The following is a 13,138-nucleotide window of genomic DNA, read 5'->3' as shown; positions in this document are numbered from 1 at the left end:
TTAATCATAAAAAAGAATCAGAGACCTGAATAAGGATATCAATAAAAGATGATGAAAAAGTCGCACCTAATCCACACTTAGGAGACACATAACTAAAGTTTTTTAATGGGCAGCAAAGGCAGACCCAGAAAGTGCCCAAGGGAGAGACTAAATGAAGGTGCATGAGTAAAGGAATAACAGGGACAAGTTGGGAAGGGAAGACACGAGATGCTGCATAGAACATATCTATGAAGTGAAAGGAAATCGAAATAAACGGACAGGAGAGGCCAGAGCATTGTTGAGTCCAGTAACATGAGAACTGTATCTTGACAGACAGTGAAGTGATTGATGCAGCACTGAACTGTGTATGAAATGGGGGCTCCTGAAGACATTCAATACAGCCATGTGAAATGATCGTATGGGGGTTTTCATGTAAGCTAGTGATCAAAATTGTGAGGACTAACCTGAAAAGGAACAGCTGAGGCAAGAAAATAATGATACAGCGTCTGCAAATGTTAGAACCGATTTGCATAACCAGTTGCCATGAAATATATCACTTTGTTTATTATCTTAATGCTAATGTGTCCGCACGGTAGTTCAACCAGAAATCCAAGTGTTGTCCAAATACTGCATTATCTCTGTTTTGTGCCACCATGTGCAGTCTACTACCCAAGGTAATCCAATGGAGTTTTAGAAACCAGGCAGGCATGCTCTAAGGGAAAGTGTCGCCAACAGAAATTAAGGATGCACCATGAGTCCACAACGAGAGGGTCACCAAGGAAAAACCTAATATGTATGAAAAATGTTTCTCTCCCCCGCCTTTGCTAACAGGGAAAAAGGTAGAAGGCTAATTTTTAGTGTTGGAGGGGGAGCAGGAGGAGCAACATAATGAAAGTTCAATCAAAGAATAAAGAACATAGTATAAAACAATTAATAAAGATAACAAATCACTTATTGTTTGTCAATCACACAAACTCAGGAAAAGGAAAGTGGAGGAAAAATCCCCTTCAAGGAACAATAATGAATTAACCAATTTGAATTCTAATGGGCTAAAAATGTAAACAAAAAATCCAAAAAAGGAATGAAAAGACAAAGAATCTTTTCGGGATTAAAAAATCCAGCCTTTCATAAGCAGTTTCAAATTGGAATGATGGTACAATTCAACACCAAAAATGGTGGTTCATCAATACCGTCCAACTGAGCATGGCATGACATGGCACCAAGATTATTCATGAGTGTACCTGAGCACAACCTACATCACTACAGAGGCTGCTGGGGTGAAGTCAGTTATCCTGGAAAATGCACCCTGGATAGATGTGTTTATCCTTTAAGTGTTACATTATTTAAGCTCACACTTCCACAGGGGAGGGGCTCTCAGTGATGCAGGAGATGCAGTGCACCGGAGCCCACCGAGCTCTGATTATTGCTATTTTTTCAACCAAAACAACAGCGAGTAAGAACATTTTCCTTGTGGTCAGCATTCATCGTGGCATTCTTGCTACACTGCACTTTAAGGGAGAAGAAACTAGGCGGTTTCCAAATACTTGCAATAGCCCGTGTCATATCAAAATGTAATTCTCATTCTGACAGTCGGGCTAAAGGAGTATAGTAGCTGGTAGCCAAACGACCATACAACAGGAAACCATAGCTCCAGTGTGAAATACAAAAGCTATTCCCTCCCCCTGTCGGCATTGGCACTGGAAGTTGGCATAGACATGTTTTCATCAAAGTTCAGCCACTTTTGTTTGCTATTCTGTGGCCTCACAGTTACAAAGTAACTTCTGGGTCTACAGTGACTTGTGTTTCTCACATAAGGCAAGCAGGAAACAAGTGGCAGAACTTCCCTGTTGGTCTCAATGTTGGGGACGTAGCCAGTACGGCTCTGACAGTCAGGGTTCAGTTCAGCTTGACCTCTGGAGACAGGCTACAAAATGGTTCTTCTGCTCAAGTGTCAGGACTGTCTTCCGGTTCCAGAAATTCCACAAAGTTCTGTGGGCATCATCTTCTATGGGACTATTTTCTGTGCCTAAAATACACAAACTATACGCTGTCTTCCATAATGTATTCCTACTTTTAAAGCAAAATCACTAAAAACAAGCACTGGCAAAGCCAATAGGTTTTGCCTATGAATATATTGGCTTTGTCAATTTCTTTTTTGCTATGTTGCACAGCATCATGGGTTGTTGTGCAATATGGCTTAAAGTGGAGAAAAAAGCACAATGAAGCAGGCAGCGTGTACCGTGTTATAGCGCTTTGTTCTTTAAGCCATTTTGCACAGCAGCTGTGCAAGATGTCAAAAAAGCATGAGGGGCAAGCAAAATGAGGAAGGTGCTTGGAAGGACGGAAGAAGCAGCAACAAGGACAGTGGGAGGGAGAAAGCAACACAAGGGAGGTGCTGGGTGGAGGAAGCAGTAACAACGAACATCAGGAGGGGGTTGGACTTAAGCAACACTAAGGAGATGTGAGAGCAGGGAGGGACAACAACAGTGGTAGTGTGAAGATGGTGAGGGGACAAGCCATGTGAAGGAGGTGTGGTGGGGGAGGGAGGAAGCAGCAACACAAAGGAAAGAGGGAGGACGATGGGGGACAAGCAACACAATGGAGGAGCGGAAGATGGAGATGGACTTCAGTAACAAAAAAAGTACCTGCAGGAGCATGTGGACAGAGGAAAGACACTGGCTGAAGACAGGAAGCTGTCATGTCTAGATCATGCTCCACAGACAAAACAGCAATGAAGCCCCAGGAGGAAGCAGGAATGAGCAGAGGGCTGTCTAATTGGAAACAGGTAAACAAGAGTGACGTGAAAGCCAACAAATGGGAAGTAATGGGAAATAACTGGAGGTGCTTTAAACTTTTTTTAACAAAAGATTTCATCAACAGCGCATATGCATGGTCTCAAGAAAAACCTAAAAATGTAATTATGTTGACCTTATGCCATTCAAATGTCATGCTTAACTTTGTGTACATGAACCACAAAGCGAAGGCCACAATTCCCTCTTTGTTCTAGTGTTCCCAGTTTATCAAAATACATTATGCTAGGAAGAAAGTGCAAAGGAACAGACCCATGCTGGCTTTGAAGCCAGGTCTAGATTACTCATGGTTGAAGCCAATAGGTCTGAACTGCATGTTAAAGTCTGTTCTGCTCACTTGGACAGCTGCTCCTGTATTCATTGAAGGCTGGATGTGTTTCTCAGTAGCGTATCCTGATATTGTTTTGCAATGTGTGTGCTAGGATGAAAAATAAATGTAACTGCCTATTTGCATTAGAAGTTCTGAACACAGGTATTTTAGTCATGGATTTATATTTCTTACATGGGCATGAATGTCTCAGATGCTTAAGCGTGTTTGCTTAGAGCCAACACGAATGCAGAACGCAGCAGAAGAAAATATATATTTCTCTCAAATGCTCTTCTGAAAGTAGCACACTGTCTTTCGAAAGCAGGCAGTTCTCATGTACAAGAGTTCACATGTGTGAACCTTAAACAAAAATATGATGGCTCATATTTATAAAGCCTTAGCATTGTCTTTGCTTTGTGCAAGGTTACGCAAAGACAACACAGAGGCTTTAGCAATATTTACAAAGCCACACCAGGGTGATTTGTGCTGCCTTATGTGGCTTTGTAAAGAAATGTAATGCAATGCAGCCGCTCGTACTGTGTTATGTTACATTTCCAGCTGGGAAGCGAATCATGGGTCAAGCATGGTTGTTCCCATGCATCCATCTGTGTATTTTAGCGCATTCCCAGATTTACTAACGTTAGTAAACCTGGAAATGCTTCAAAATGCTACAACTTCCCCACTAACATGTAATCTTTATTTCTCCTTGCTGTTTCCTCTTTCTAAGCATGATGCAATATGCTTCAACATGCTTCAAGCATAGAAAGAGGAGAATGCCTCTAAGGATTGTTTTTGTGCACACGGATGTCCCTTCATGCACAAAAACAATCCTCCCATCATCACCGTGCAAGGGTGTCTGCAGTAGCACTAGGAGGCTCACCGATTGACAGTGCAAAGAGAGAGCAGGAAAACTTCATAATTACAGGGGTCTCAAATGAGTACCTTGTGAGCTACCAGTGGCTCTTGAGCTACAAATAAATAGCTCTCCTATGAGTAGCCCCACCTACCAAACCTGAAAATTTTATACTTAAAACAAACATGTAAACTTGTCTGATGTGCTCAGTATTAAAATTCTAATAATATTCGTAGCTCTGGATGATTTTCATCAACATAAGTAGCTTTTACTACAAAAAAACTACAGAAAAGGTTGGAGAACCCTGCTCCATATCTTTGTGAATATGGAACATTTCTGTTCTTTCTTTTCACGCAATGCATTGCAGCAACTTTACTTGCTGCCCTGCATTTTGTGAAAATTATAAATATACCCGGAAGTCCCTGTCAAAAGAGCATTAAACTAGACCTGTAATTAGCTCCCTGCTTAATAACAGTGTGCTGTGTCTGGAAGGTTAGGGCTTACTCGATAAAGAAAAGCAGTAAGGACTGAGCTAGCTATGTAGACCTGGGCCCAAGTAGAGTCCAAAAACCTGGAAACAGATAAGACAAAATGTTTACGACCTTACAGAAGAGGTGCTGATATTCCATATAAAGTGTGATGATATTCCATTTGAAGTCACTCACACCTGTAATTGCAACTTATGTTGACTAAAACAGTGGAGACACAGCTACATTAGGGACGTTAATTTAAAGCAGGATGACATACTTACATCGCTCTCTTTAAGCTGAATTATTTGTTTATAAATCACACACCAACAGTGAGTGCCCTAATTATACAGATTTTTAAAACATAAAAATGTCGGCGGAAGCTCCTCTCTGAGGGACACATGGGTTATTTGTATTGAAATAAGTTAAACTCTTTTTTGATTTCCTAATTAAAAGGAGCATTTCATTTTTTTAGTTATCATCACGTGGCCTCAAAGATAGTTTGCAATTTTTTTATGACGTAGCATTCGTTATTGTACAATTTAAACTCAATTTCTCTGTATGCCAGAGTCCGGAGAACAGAAATTCTTGACAGTAACATTAACATGGCAGGGCCAGTGCAAACACACATGTAAGTAAATTTTTTTTAAAGTAAACACGTTTTACCTCATTCTCAAATTCTGTAGACTTTTAAGAGAAATTATTCAATATCCGCGATATTTCACCATTTGAGGGTGTGGTGATAGAAGCACCACTGAACATAGATAGATCCCTCTTTTCACGGCAAGAAGTTACATCACACATACTTTGACTCTTATGAATTTAAAGGATAGCATTGCATAAGTGGATAAAAATCCTACCTGAGTGCTCAGTTCATGCAACAACTTTTGAATACTACTCTTAAAAGGCACAAATTCCTAGCCACCCAAACGAGCCAAATATAAAGCCATTCTTAATTCTAGATCAGAGCGAGATCTGTATAAGCACAGAATTTACATTCAGTCCACGAAGTTGAAAGCAGCAACATAGGGGTACCAATTGCACCCTCTAGAACGAAGGTGTCCAATGTAGGTAGAAAAGGGACGGATCGAGGCTACATTTTCTTGACATCCACACAAACTAAATTGACATACAATTCATCTAAATGCAAAATCAATTTCATAGTAATTATCCAGAAGGTATGTCAGTGATCCTACCCTCCAGGGCCTGTGTTGGACAGCTCTGAATTACCTGCCCTGAGCTAATGTCCTTGATTTCATTAGTGCAGTGCAGTGCTCTAGGTTTTGGAGATCCCAGTCTACACCCTAAATATAACTGCCTTTCATGAAAATGCATTCATAGCATTTTCCTTGCTTTCATTAGTGCCCATGACAAACCTTTCACACCAATATAGCCTATATGTTAATTTCATTTTTTTTTTACAAAACTGTGCCCACATAAGAGCATAGAAGGCCAGCAGAAAGATATGTGTTTAATTTTTTAAAAAAAATGATAATGCTGGGCTCAAGGCTTTTCTTAGGATTCTGCCAGCATCAATGGCACATGCCTAGATTGGCAAACACCAAGGCTACCCAGTCTTAATTTTACCTCATGCCTCCCTTCTTCTTCTACCACTCTGTACTTCCCGTCTCATTACTTTACCTGTGCAGGTTTTTATTAATCCCTGCTTTTGGCTTTGTCACTGGTTTCCCATCTTTCTCTTACTGTTTTTTACTCTTTTTTTCTACCTTTCCCTTTCTTGCTCTGTTTCAGTCTGATGAAAAATTAGTCTTGGACCCCAAAAATGAGTGCTGGAATACCGGATCTGGTGGCTGGCCTCCGAAATGTGCTTACTGTGTCCCAGTGCAATTTGCGAACACCAACACACATTGGGCCAGATGTAGCAAGGGGTTTTACCCATTCTGTGTCTATGGGAAAATGTGTTCGTACATATGGCCCATTGTGTGCTCTGCATTCAGAGCATCAGTCTGCAAGCTGCGTGGGTGGAGGTCCTCTTATTTACAGTTGCAGCTGGCCCAAAAACTTAAATGGCCATCAGCTCTCCTTTTGGGTCTCATCTTAACTGGGAGCTAGATAGGCCCTGGCACCTTGGTGCTGATGCCATAGAGAAAACAAATACATTCATCTTATACCTTCACATGTGCTTTAGAAATAAACTATAATTTGGAAGCAGGCTTTTTTTTATCTTTGCTAAGCTCTGCATGTATGAGATATGCATGCAATATAACAGTGTCACGTGTATCTGTCTCTATAAAAAAATCTACACTAATATCCATTTATATAGCACTCACTAATGTGTATTATTATACAAAGTAACTCTTTTTGGAAGCCTTAGACTAATGAAATATTGTGTAGTTAGCATGTAGGTCCTTGATGCTGGGTCATTCTCACTAAGCTGTATTAAAAGGATTGTAACTGGTGATCGGCAGGCTATGCGGGACTCTGCAAACAAATATTAATCCAGTGTGTTTTATATATATATATATATGTATAAATATATTATATATTATATTATATTATTATATATATGAAATATATTAAATATATTATATAGATATATCAAACAAAATGTTGTGACTTTCAAGTTACACTCCGTGCTTTAAAGAAGGCACATTAACCGTGTATGTAATTCATGAGAATTCAAGCCTTTGACTAGATTGCATGTGGATTATCTATAGAAAGGGCATAAACCTCTCGAGTTATTTTACTGCTTGTATACCCTGGATTTTGCTGGATGCCTGCACCTAGTAAGATATTTGCAGAATGCAGTCTGTTTGTGCTCAGTCAGTGAAGTACGACAGAACATATTTGCAATCACAGTAACGAGTGGGAGGTGTTCGTTGTACGAGGCCTACATCTTCAGGACGCAGAGGCATTGAAGCATTCTTTCTCTCCTCATAAAAGATCAACATTATGCTCTCTGTCCGTCACTCCGACTTTTCTAGTTTGTCTGGGTTAAGTTTAGAAGGTGTCTTGTTTATTTTTTAAGCCACAAGCAGCCTGACTCTCCCCTGAACGGAACATGTGACAAAAATGTGTGAATCACTTGCGTACTGGCAAAAAGCCTTTAATAAACAGTAACGCCCTAAAATCTCACCAGTCAGCTGAGAGATTAAAAACGTGACCTTAGACTTAAAAAAAAAAGCTCAGGGCCCTCCAGTAAGCACGAACGCAATCACAGCTACACTTATGCTCTTTACGGCGGAATGAAGGCATTAGTGAGAACGGCAGACTGCACAGCGCCGAAACGCAGGGCTCAGCCTCTGCCGTCAATGAATAGGCCGCAGTATTCCTCAGCGACGGACCACCTTTGCACGGCGTTTGCCTCCTAAGCGAGCGAGTGAGACGTCCAACGCACTGATAAGGGGGTGACATTTTCCATGTCGTGTAAATTGGCGCGGCCTGTTTCCCCGTGGCGGGGCCTGACAGCCCAAACCTGCCCTTTTCCCTCACCCTCCGCTCTGTCAGTCCGCTCGCGGGAGAGCAGCTGAGGTACCGCGGAGGATGACGTCCGACGTCAAGCATCAACTCTGCCCCGACGCAAGCAATCTGATTTATTTTTTTATTTTCTATGGCGCTGTCTGAATATGCCAATAGACTGGACCCGATTCGGGCGAGATACTGCCCGGGTTTGAAGCCCAAAGTGCCTCTTTTTTGTCTGTCTCCCGTCGGAAATTGTCCCAGCTTTAATAGAAGTCGATGAGGAAAATACATTACATGACAAGCAGGGCGCATGGGAGGGGCTAAAGGGGCAATGGCAGACGAATGAGGATTGGTAGGGATAAGAGAGAGAAAACACATTTAGCAAAATAACCAACCTTGTTGAAGCGTTTCAGATCAGAAAGGGAAGGAAAGCGTATATTGTTGTCCGTATGTATGTAAAAGTTACTATTGGAGTCCGACAGACACCTCGCCGTCCGCGACTGAAAGCTCCCGCACCCAACTGTATAGCAGAAAATAGGTTTATTAGGAGGAGGTCTAACACCCCAAACACCCCCTGGAGTTAACGCCCCCGGGGGTTGAATTCCAATCTTTGCGCAATTGGAATTCAAAGTTGCGTGATTTCCCCTTGATGTAAATTTTGAGGCAAATAAATTAAATCTGCATGGTATACCGCTTTCCCACATCCAAAAAGCACAGATTATTGGTAATTGTAGTCCCAGTCCATTATGGCAACAGTAGAGAACAGTTAGACAAATGTGCTCGTGTTCACTGACACAACTGGAACGTCCCCATTGCTCTTTTAAAATGTTGTATGGCACAGTAGGTCTTTAAATCATATGTTAAATTATGCCAAGCTATGTTATATTTAGTTATATTATCAGCCTGGACTGACCATTTATCCTATGGGGCATTTCCCTGGTGCGCCAGAGCCTTTGGAGGCCGGTTTTTGAAGGCAGATTGTCGCTACTGGTACCACTGTCACTTTCTCCAGCAAAGCTGGAGTAGGGACAGAGGATGCTTAAGGCGAGAGAGGGAAAAAGAGAGAGGGTCGAGAAAGGAGAGAAAGATAGATGAGATAGTAGGAATGGAATGAGGCTGACTTGAACATTTTTGCAAGAACTGCTTTTAGCTCCAGTCTGGAGGTGGTTTTATTGGTTCAGCTACGAAGTGCTGGAATCAACTGGATAAGAATTTCTCTCTTGAGGACTGTGGGAGTCAGCAAGGGATAGCAAGTGTTAGGAGCTGCTACCCTTGACTTGCTGTTTTGAAACCCTGGCAATGCACAGGTCCCTGATTTAAAGAGTGATGAAAGTGGCAAGACGAATAGAAAGTCAAGAGTGCTCCAAGAGCTTCAACTCCTCGCCCTCCCATCACCTTTTAACAAGTGAGATGTTAGGGTGAAAATAAGCTGGAAGAAGGAATTAACCATGTGATGCCATCAGTGTCAAGGGGTGTACTATATCACTTTGTCTACCCCAGTCCTTTTAGCGATTTGGTGTTCATGTGAAGATTGTGGAGGACAAAACTGTGAAATAAACACTTAACAGCTATCCAGCGCAGATGGATTATGAGTCCCATTGTGAACAAAAAGTGACCCTTGGTAGAAGCAGAAAGCTGTTCTGGGTGTTTTAGGGCCTAGGACAGCAAAGCTCTTGCATTGGCAAAGTCATGTAATATTTCCAGATTACCAGTTAACGAGGATTTAGAAATAGGCATCAAGGTCCCGAGACAGACTAGGTACCAAAATCAATCCAAGGAAAAATGTTTGAACCAATCCCACGAGCATATAGGGCAATGGTTGAGTTATGGCAGCCTATGAAGTTCTGAAAGCATACCCTTACCCTGCAGCCCACCAAGAAAATGCTAGAGTAATAGAATCGTCTGCCCAGCCCTGGAGAAGGCTCCTCTACCACTATAAATGACAGGGGTGTCCGCAGTTAGTGTCACAGGGGATGCACAGAGATGTTTACTTTCATCCTGTGTGTGGTTCAGCCAGCCTCAAATTTGTGATTATAACTTGAAACCATAAAGCACAGAACTGCTGGCAACAGCAACCACAATCAAATAGCCAACATCTGGAGCCTCTCTTAGGAGGACATCCATCATCTCACCTACCTGCATTTTTTTGTCTATGAGACACCCTTTAAGAGGGAGGTGGTCAGCACGGCATGTAAAATGTGGAAGTAATCTATGACCAGCACTGCTTTTGATGTCCCGGAAATCAACATGCACATTTGTTTCAACTAAGCACTTTATTGAAACAATAATAAATAAACTAGTAATTAAAAAATAAAACTAATAATATAATAATAATACCGACACTGATGATTACAATAATATTTAATAATAACATATGCTCTTTATAGTATTAGCCAACCACTTATGCATTGAATTACTGCAAAAACAGATGTTATGAACTAACCTCATGCCAACTCATCGATTTATTGCGATACCAAAAGAGATAAGCAGATTTGGTAGATGGTCCTATAGCTCACCGTCCCCTGCAGAGCGCTAATAGTTAGCATTCACATAGTTTCACCTGGAAACCTGGAAGATATCCTACATCCCCTCCATGCAGCAAAACTGGAAAGGAAACACTCACACTCAGTGCTGAAAAAGAAGGGGACACAGACGGATCCTGGGTCCCGACACTACTATTGAGGTGGAGCCAGGCCAGCCCCAGTGAAATAGGCTTACTATGCCCCAATGCACTTTTGTTTACACTGGGAGACATTCAGCAGCGTCCACACTTTGTCTGTCTAGCCTCAAGTAGGTGAAGGAGATCTTTTTGTTTTAGTTCCAGCGGGCCCAACACAAACGCCCCAATGAAAGGGACATTAGCACTCCTTTTGTTGAAGTCTCATCCTGGCTGGGAGCTACCTAGAGCTCAACACCTGGATACCAGTTCCGCTGAGGACACAAAGACCTTCATGTTATCATTTCACAGAGGCTTAAGTGACAAACTTTGATTAGGAGGAGCGTTTTTACTTACCAAAGCTACGTATGTAACAGGCATGCACTATAAGAATGTCAGTTGTATCTCTCCGTATGAGTAATCACATTAGTAACCATTTACATAGCATTTACTAATGATCATTTATTATTGTCTAAAGGAACCCATTTTAGGAACCTTAGAAGTTTGCATGCACCGCATTGATGCTGGTTTATAACTCACTAAGCTAGATTTCAAAGGTTGTAAATTGTGACCTCCAAATAACACAAGGATCTGTGTAACAAAAGCAGTAATCCACTAAGAAATTTACATAAACTACAAATCCATAACCTTCATGTGACACTCTGTGCTTTTTCAGAATGCACATTAGCCCGGTGTGCTGTTTAATGATGGGTGAAACCTGTCAACAGGCTGCACATAGCAAGTGTATTAACCACCAGTGATATCTTATGGTGTCTTTTGTACCCTGTAAATTGCTGGATACACAATAATCTCCGTGGTAGTTTTGTTACCAACTAAGTAAGTCAGAACAGATTTAGCATTACATTTGTTCTTCTTGGTAATTTATTACAGGCAATGCTTTAAAAAAAAAAAAATTTATAAGTTGACTGTCAGACACTGCTCCTTGAGTCTCCGCCCCTTACTGCGGCCGCTTCTTGACTACCGAATTTGAAATCCTGTATCTTTCACCCTGTGTGTGGCATTGCTCCGGCATTGCTCACAATACAAAGCACTGATGGTTGTTTGTACACATTTAGACACTGTTGGGTATACCTGCAGTTGCAAACAGCAGTCCGCACAAAAACAAACACTATCAAAGTCAATAGGTCAGTTCTTGATTTGTCATGGTGTCAGTTAAACCTTATGGTCGGGGGAGCTACCTGGCTCTCAAAAATTTGAAAAAAAAATGCTAAAAGCAAAAATATATTTTGGTCTAAAAAAATGCATCTGTCCCTATGGACTACTTTGTGTGCAGTTGTGCTCCTAGTGAAAGAAGAGATAGCCATCTCTCACAGTGAAGCTAGCCAATGGCCCAGGTAGGCCGAATCAAATGACCCATGTATGCAGCAGTGGTCGGAAGGAAAATGTAACTGGCACAAGAACAGAGTATTAGATTAAGACGACTGGCGGAACGTCCCAGTAATAAGTATATTACACATCTATTTTTACTGACACCAAAAGCTCTTTGCTAACGCCTGACCTAAAAAAAATCAAAAGATCTTGGCTAACACCAGTCCTGAAAATGAAAACATCCAAAGGCGAAGGAAGGCACAAACGCTGGCAGTGAAAACAGTGCATAACATAAATTGACCTAATGATTCTCATATGGCATCACATCTATTTGCAATGTCTCCAATAGCCTTGTTCATAAAACGAAGCGTTTCAAGGCACAGCCTGGCTTACCTTTTATAGAATCCGTGAAGAGGCTGCAGACAGAGAAACTGCCAGTAATCCAGACAGAAGGCTTTGAGCTTCAGCATGGTGCCAGGGGGCTCAGCACCGCGGCTGCCGCCTAGGCAGGCTTGCCTCCTTGAGCCTGGCAGTGCCCCCTCACAAGTGTGGCAGTGCCCTCCTCACGATTCAATGGAGTGTTGCTGCATCAAAACCCCCTTTTCCATTAGCTCCATCCTTTCCAGTGCAGGTTTGTACAATTGCTGCCAAGGTGTTTTTCCACCACCGCATGGCCGGGCACCAACTACACCATGCCCGTGCAGCACAAAGGCGCAGCTACAAGATCACAGGCTCTGATCTGATCTCGGTGCCAGCTGAGCCCCCTCCCTTCAAGCCCTATTCCTGGAGCAGGTGAGATCTAGGTTTTGGACCATTTCCGAAATTCACCGTCCGCGTGGTGACAACATCCAGCAGTTAATATCTCCGATGGCTGACGACACATAGTGTGAAGGTTCTGGAGCTGGGAGGGACAGAGAGGGGGGGTGCTCCCACCTGATCAGAGAATAATTGCTCGAGTACCGCACCCTCCGCAGCAGTAAACTCCTTTGGCTGGAAGCAGCGCAGACTCCCCTCCAGACGGCTCTGCCGGCAGCAATCAAGGCAGCCCTATTGTCTGCAGGCACCTAAGAGAGATGTGCCTGCGCGGTGACAACAGGGGGAGGAATGACACTCGCCAGCGTGCCCGGCCTGCTCCCGGTATAAATTATGCTTATCTTATTCCCTGCACACTTTAGCGGGCAGGTCTGCGTGAGGAACAGCTAATCATCTGGAGCACATGGTGCACAGCTATTACAGCCGGCCCGAGGACGCCTCGCAGGGATAGGCTGAGCCCCGTTGCCCGGGGCAACAAGAACACATAGATAACATCTCAGA

General features: G+C 42.5%; 1 protein-coding gene across 3 annotated transcripts in view; it reads right to left on the bottom strand.

Moving 5' to 3' along the window:
* The window catches only part of IQSEC1 (IQ motif and Sec7 domain ArfGEF 1), a 695,018-nt gene that overhangs the window by 457,414 nt on the left and 224,466 nt on the right, over window positions 1-13,138 (bottom strand). The window contains exon 1 of one of the 3 annotated variants that reach the window (XM_069206626.1): window positions 12,218-13,028. The exons of 1 other annotated variant lie outside the window; for it this stretch is intronic. In XM_069206626.1, coding sequence (XP_069062727.1) covers window positions 12,218-12,294 — 77 coding nt within the window. In that variant the 5' untranslated portion in view covers window positions 12,295-13,028. Of the gene's footprint in view, window positions 1-12,217; window positions 13,029-13,138 lie in introns of those variants that run through there. One more of the 3 variants, XM_069206624.1, reaches the window with a different exon arrangement.

This window comes from Pleurodeles waltl, chromosome 9 (assembly GCF_031143425.1).
Source record: "Pleurodeles waltl isolate 20211129_DDA chromosome 9, aPleWal1.hap1.20221129, whole genome shotgun sequence".
Taxonomy (NCBI): domain Eukaryota; kingdom Metazoa; phylum Chordata; class Amphibia; order Caudata; family Salamandridae; genus Pleurodeles; species Pleurodeles waltl.
This window is presented reverse-complemented; position numbering and strand designations above follow the sequence as displayed.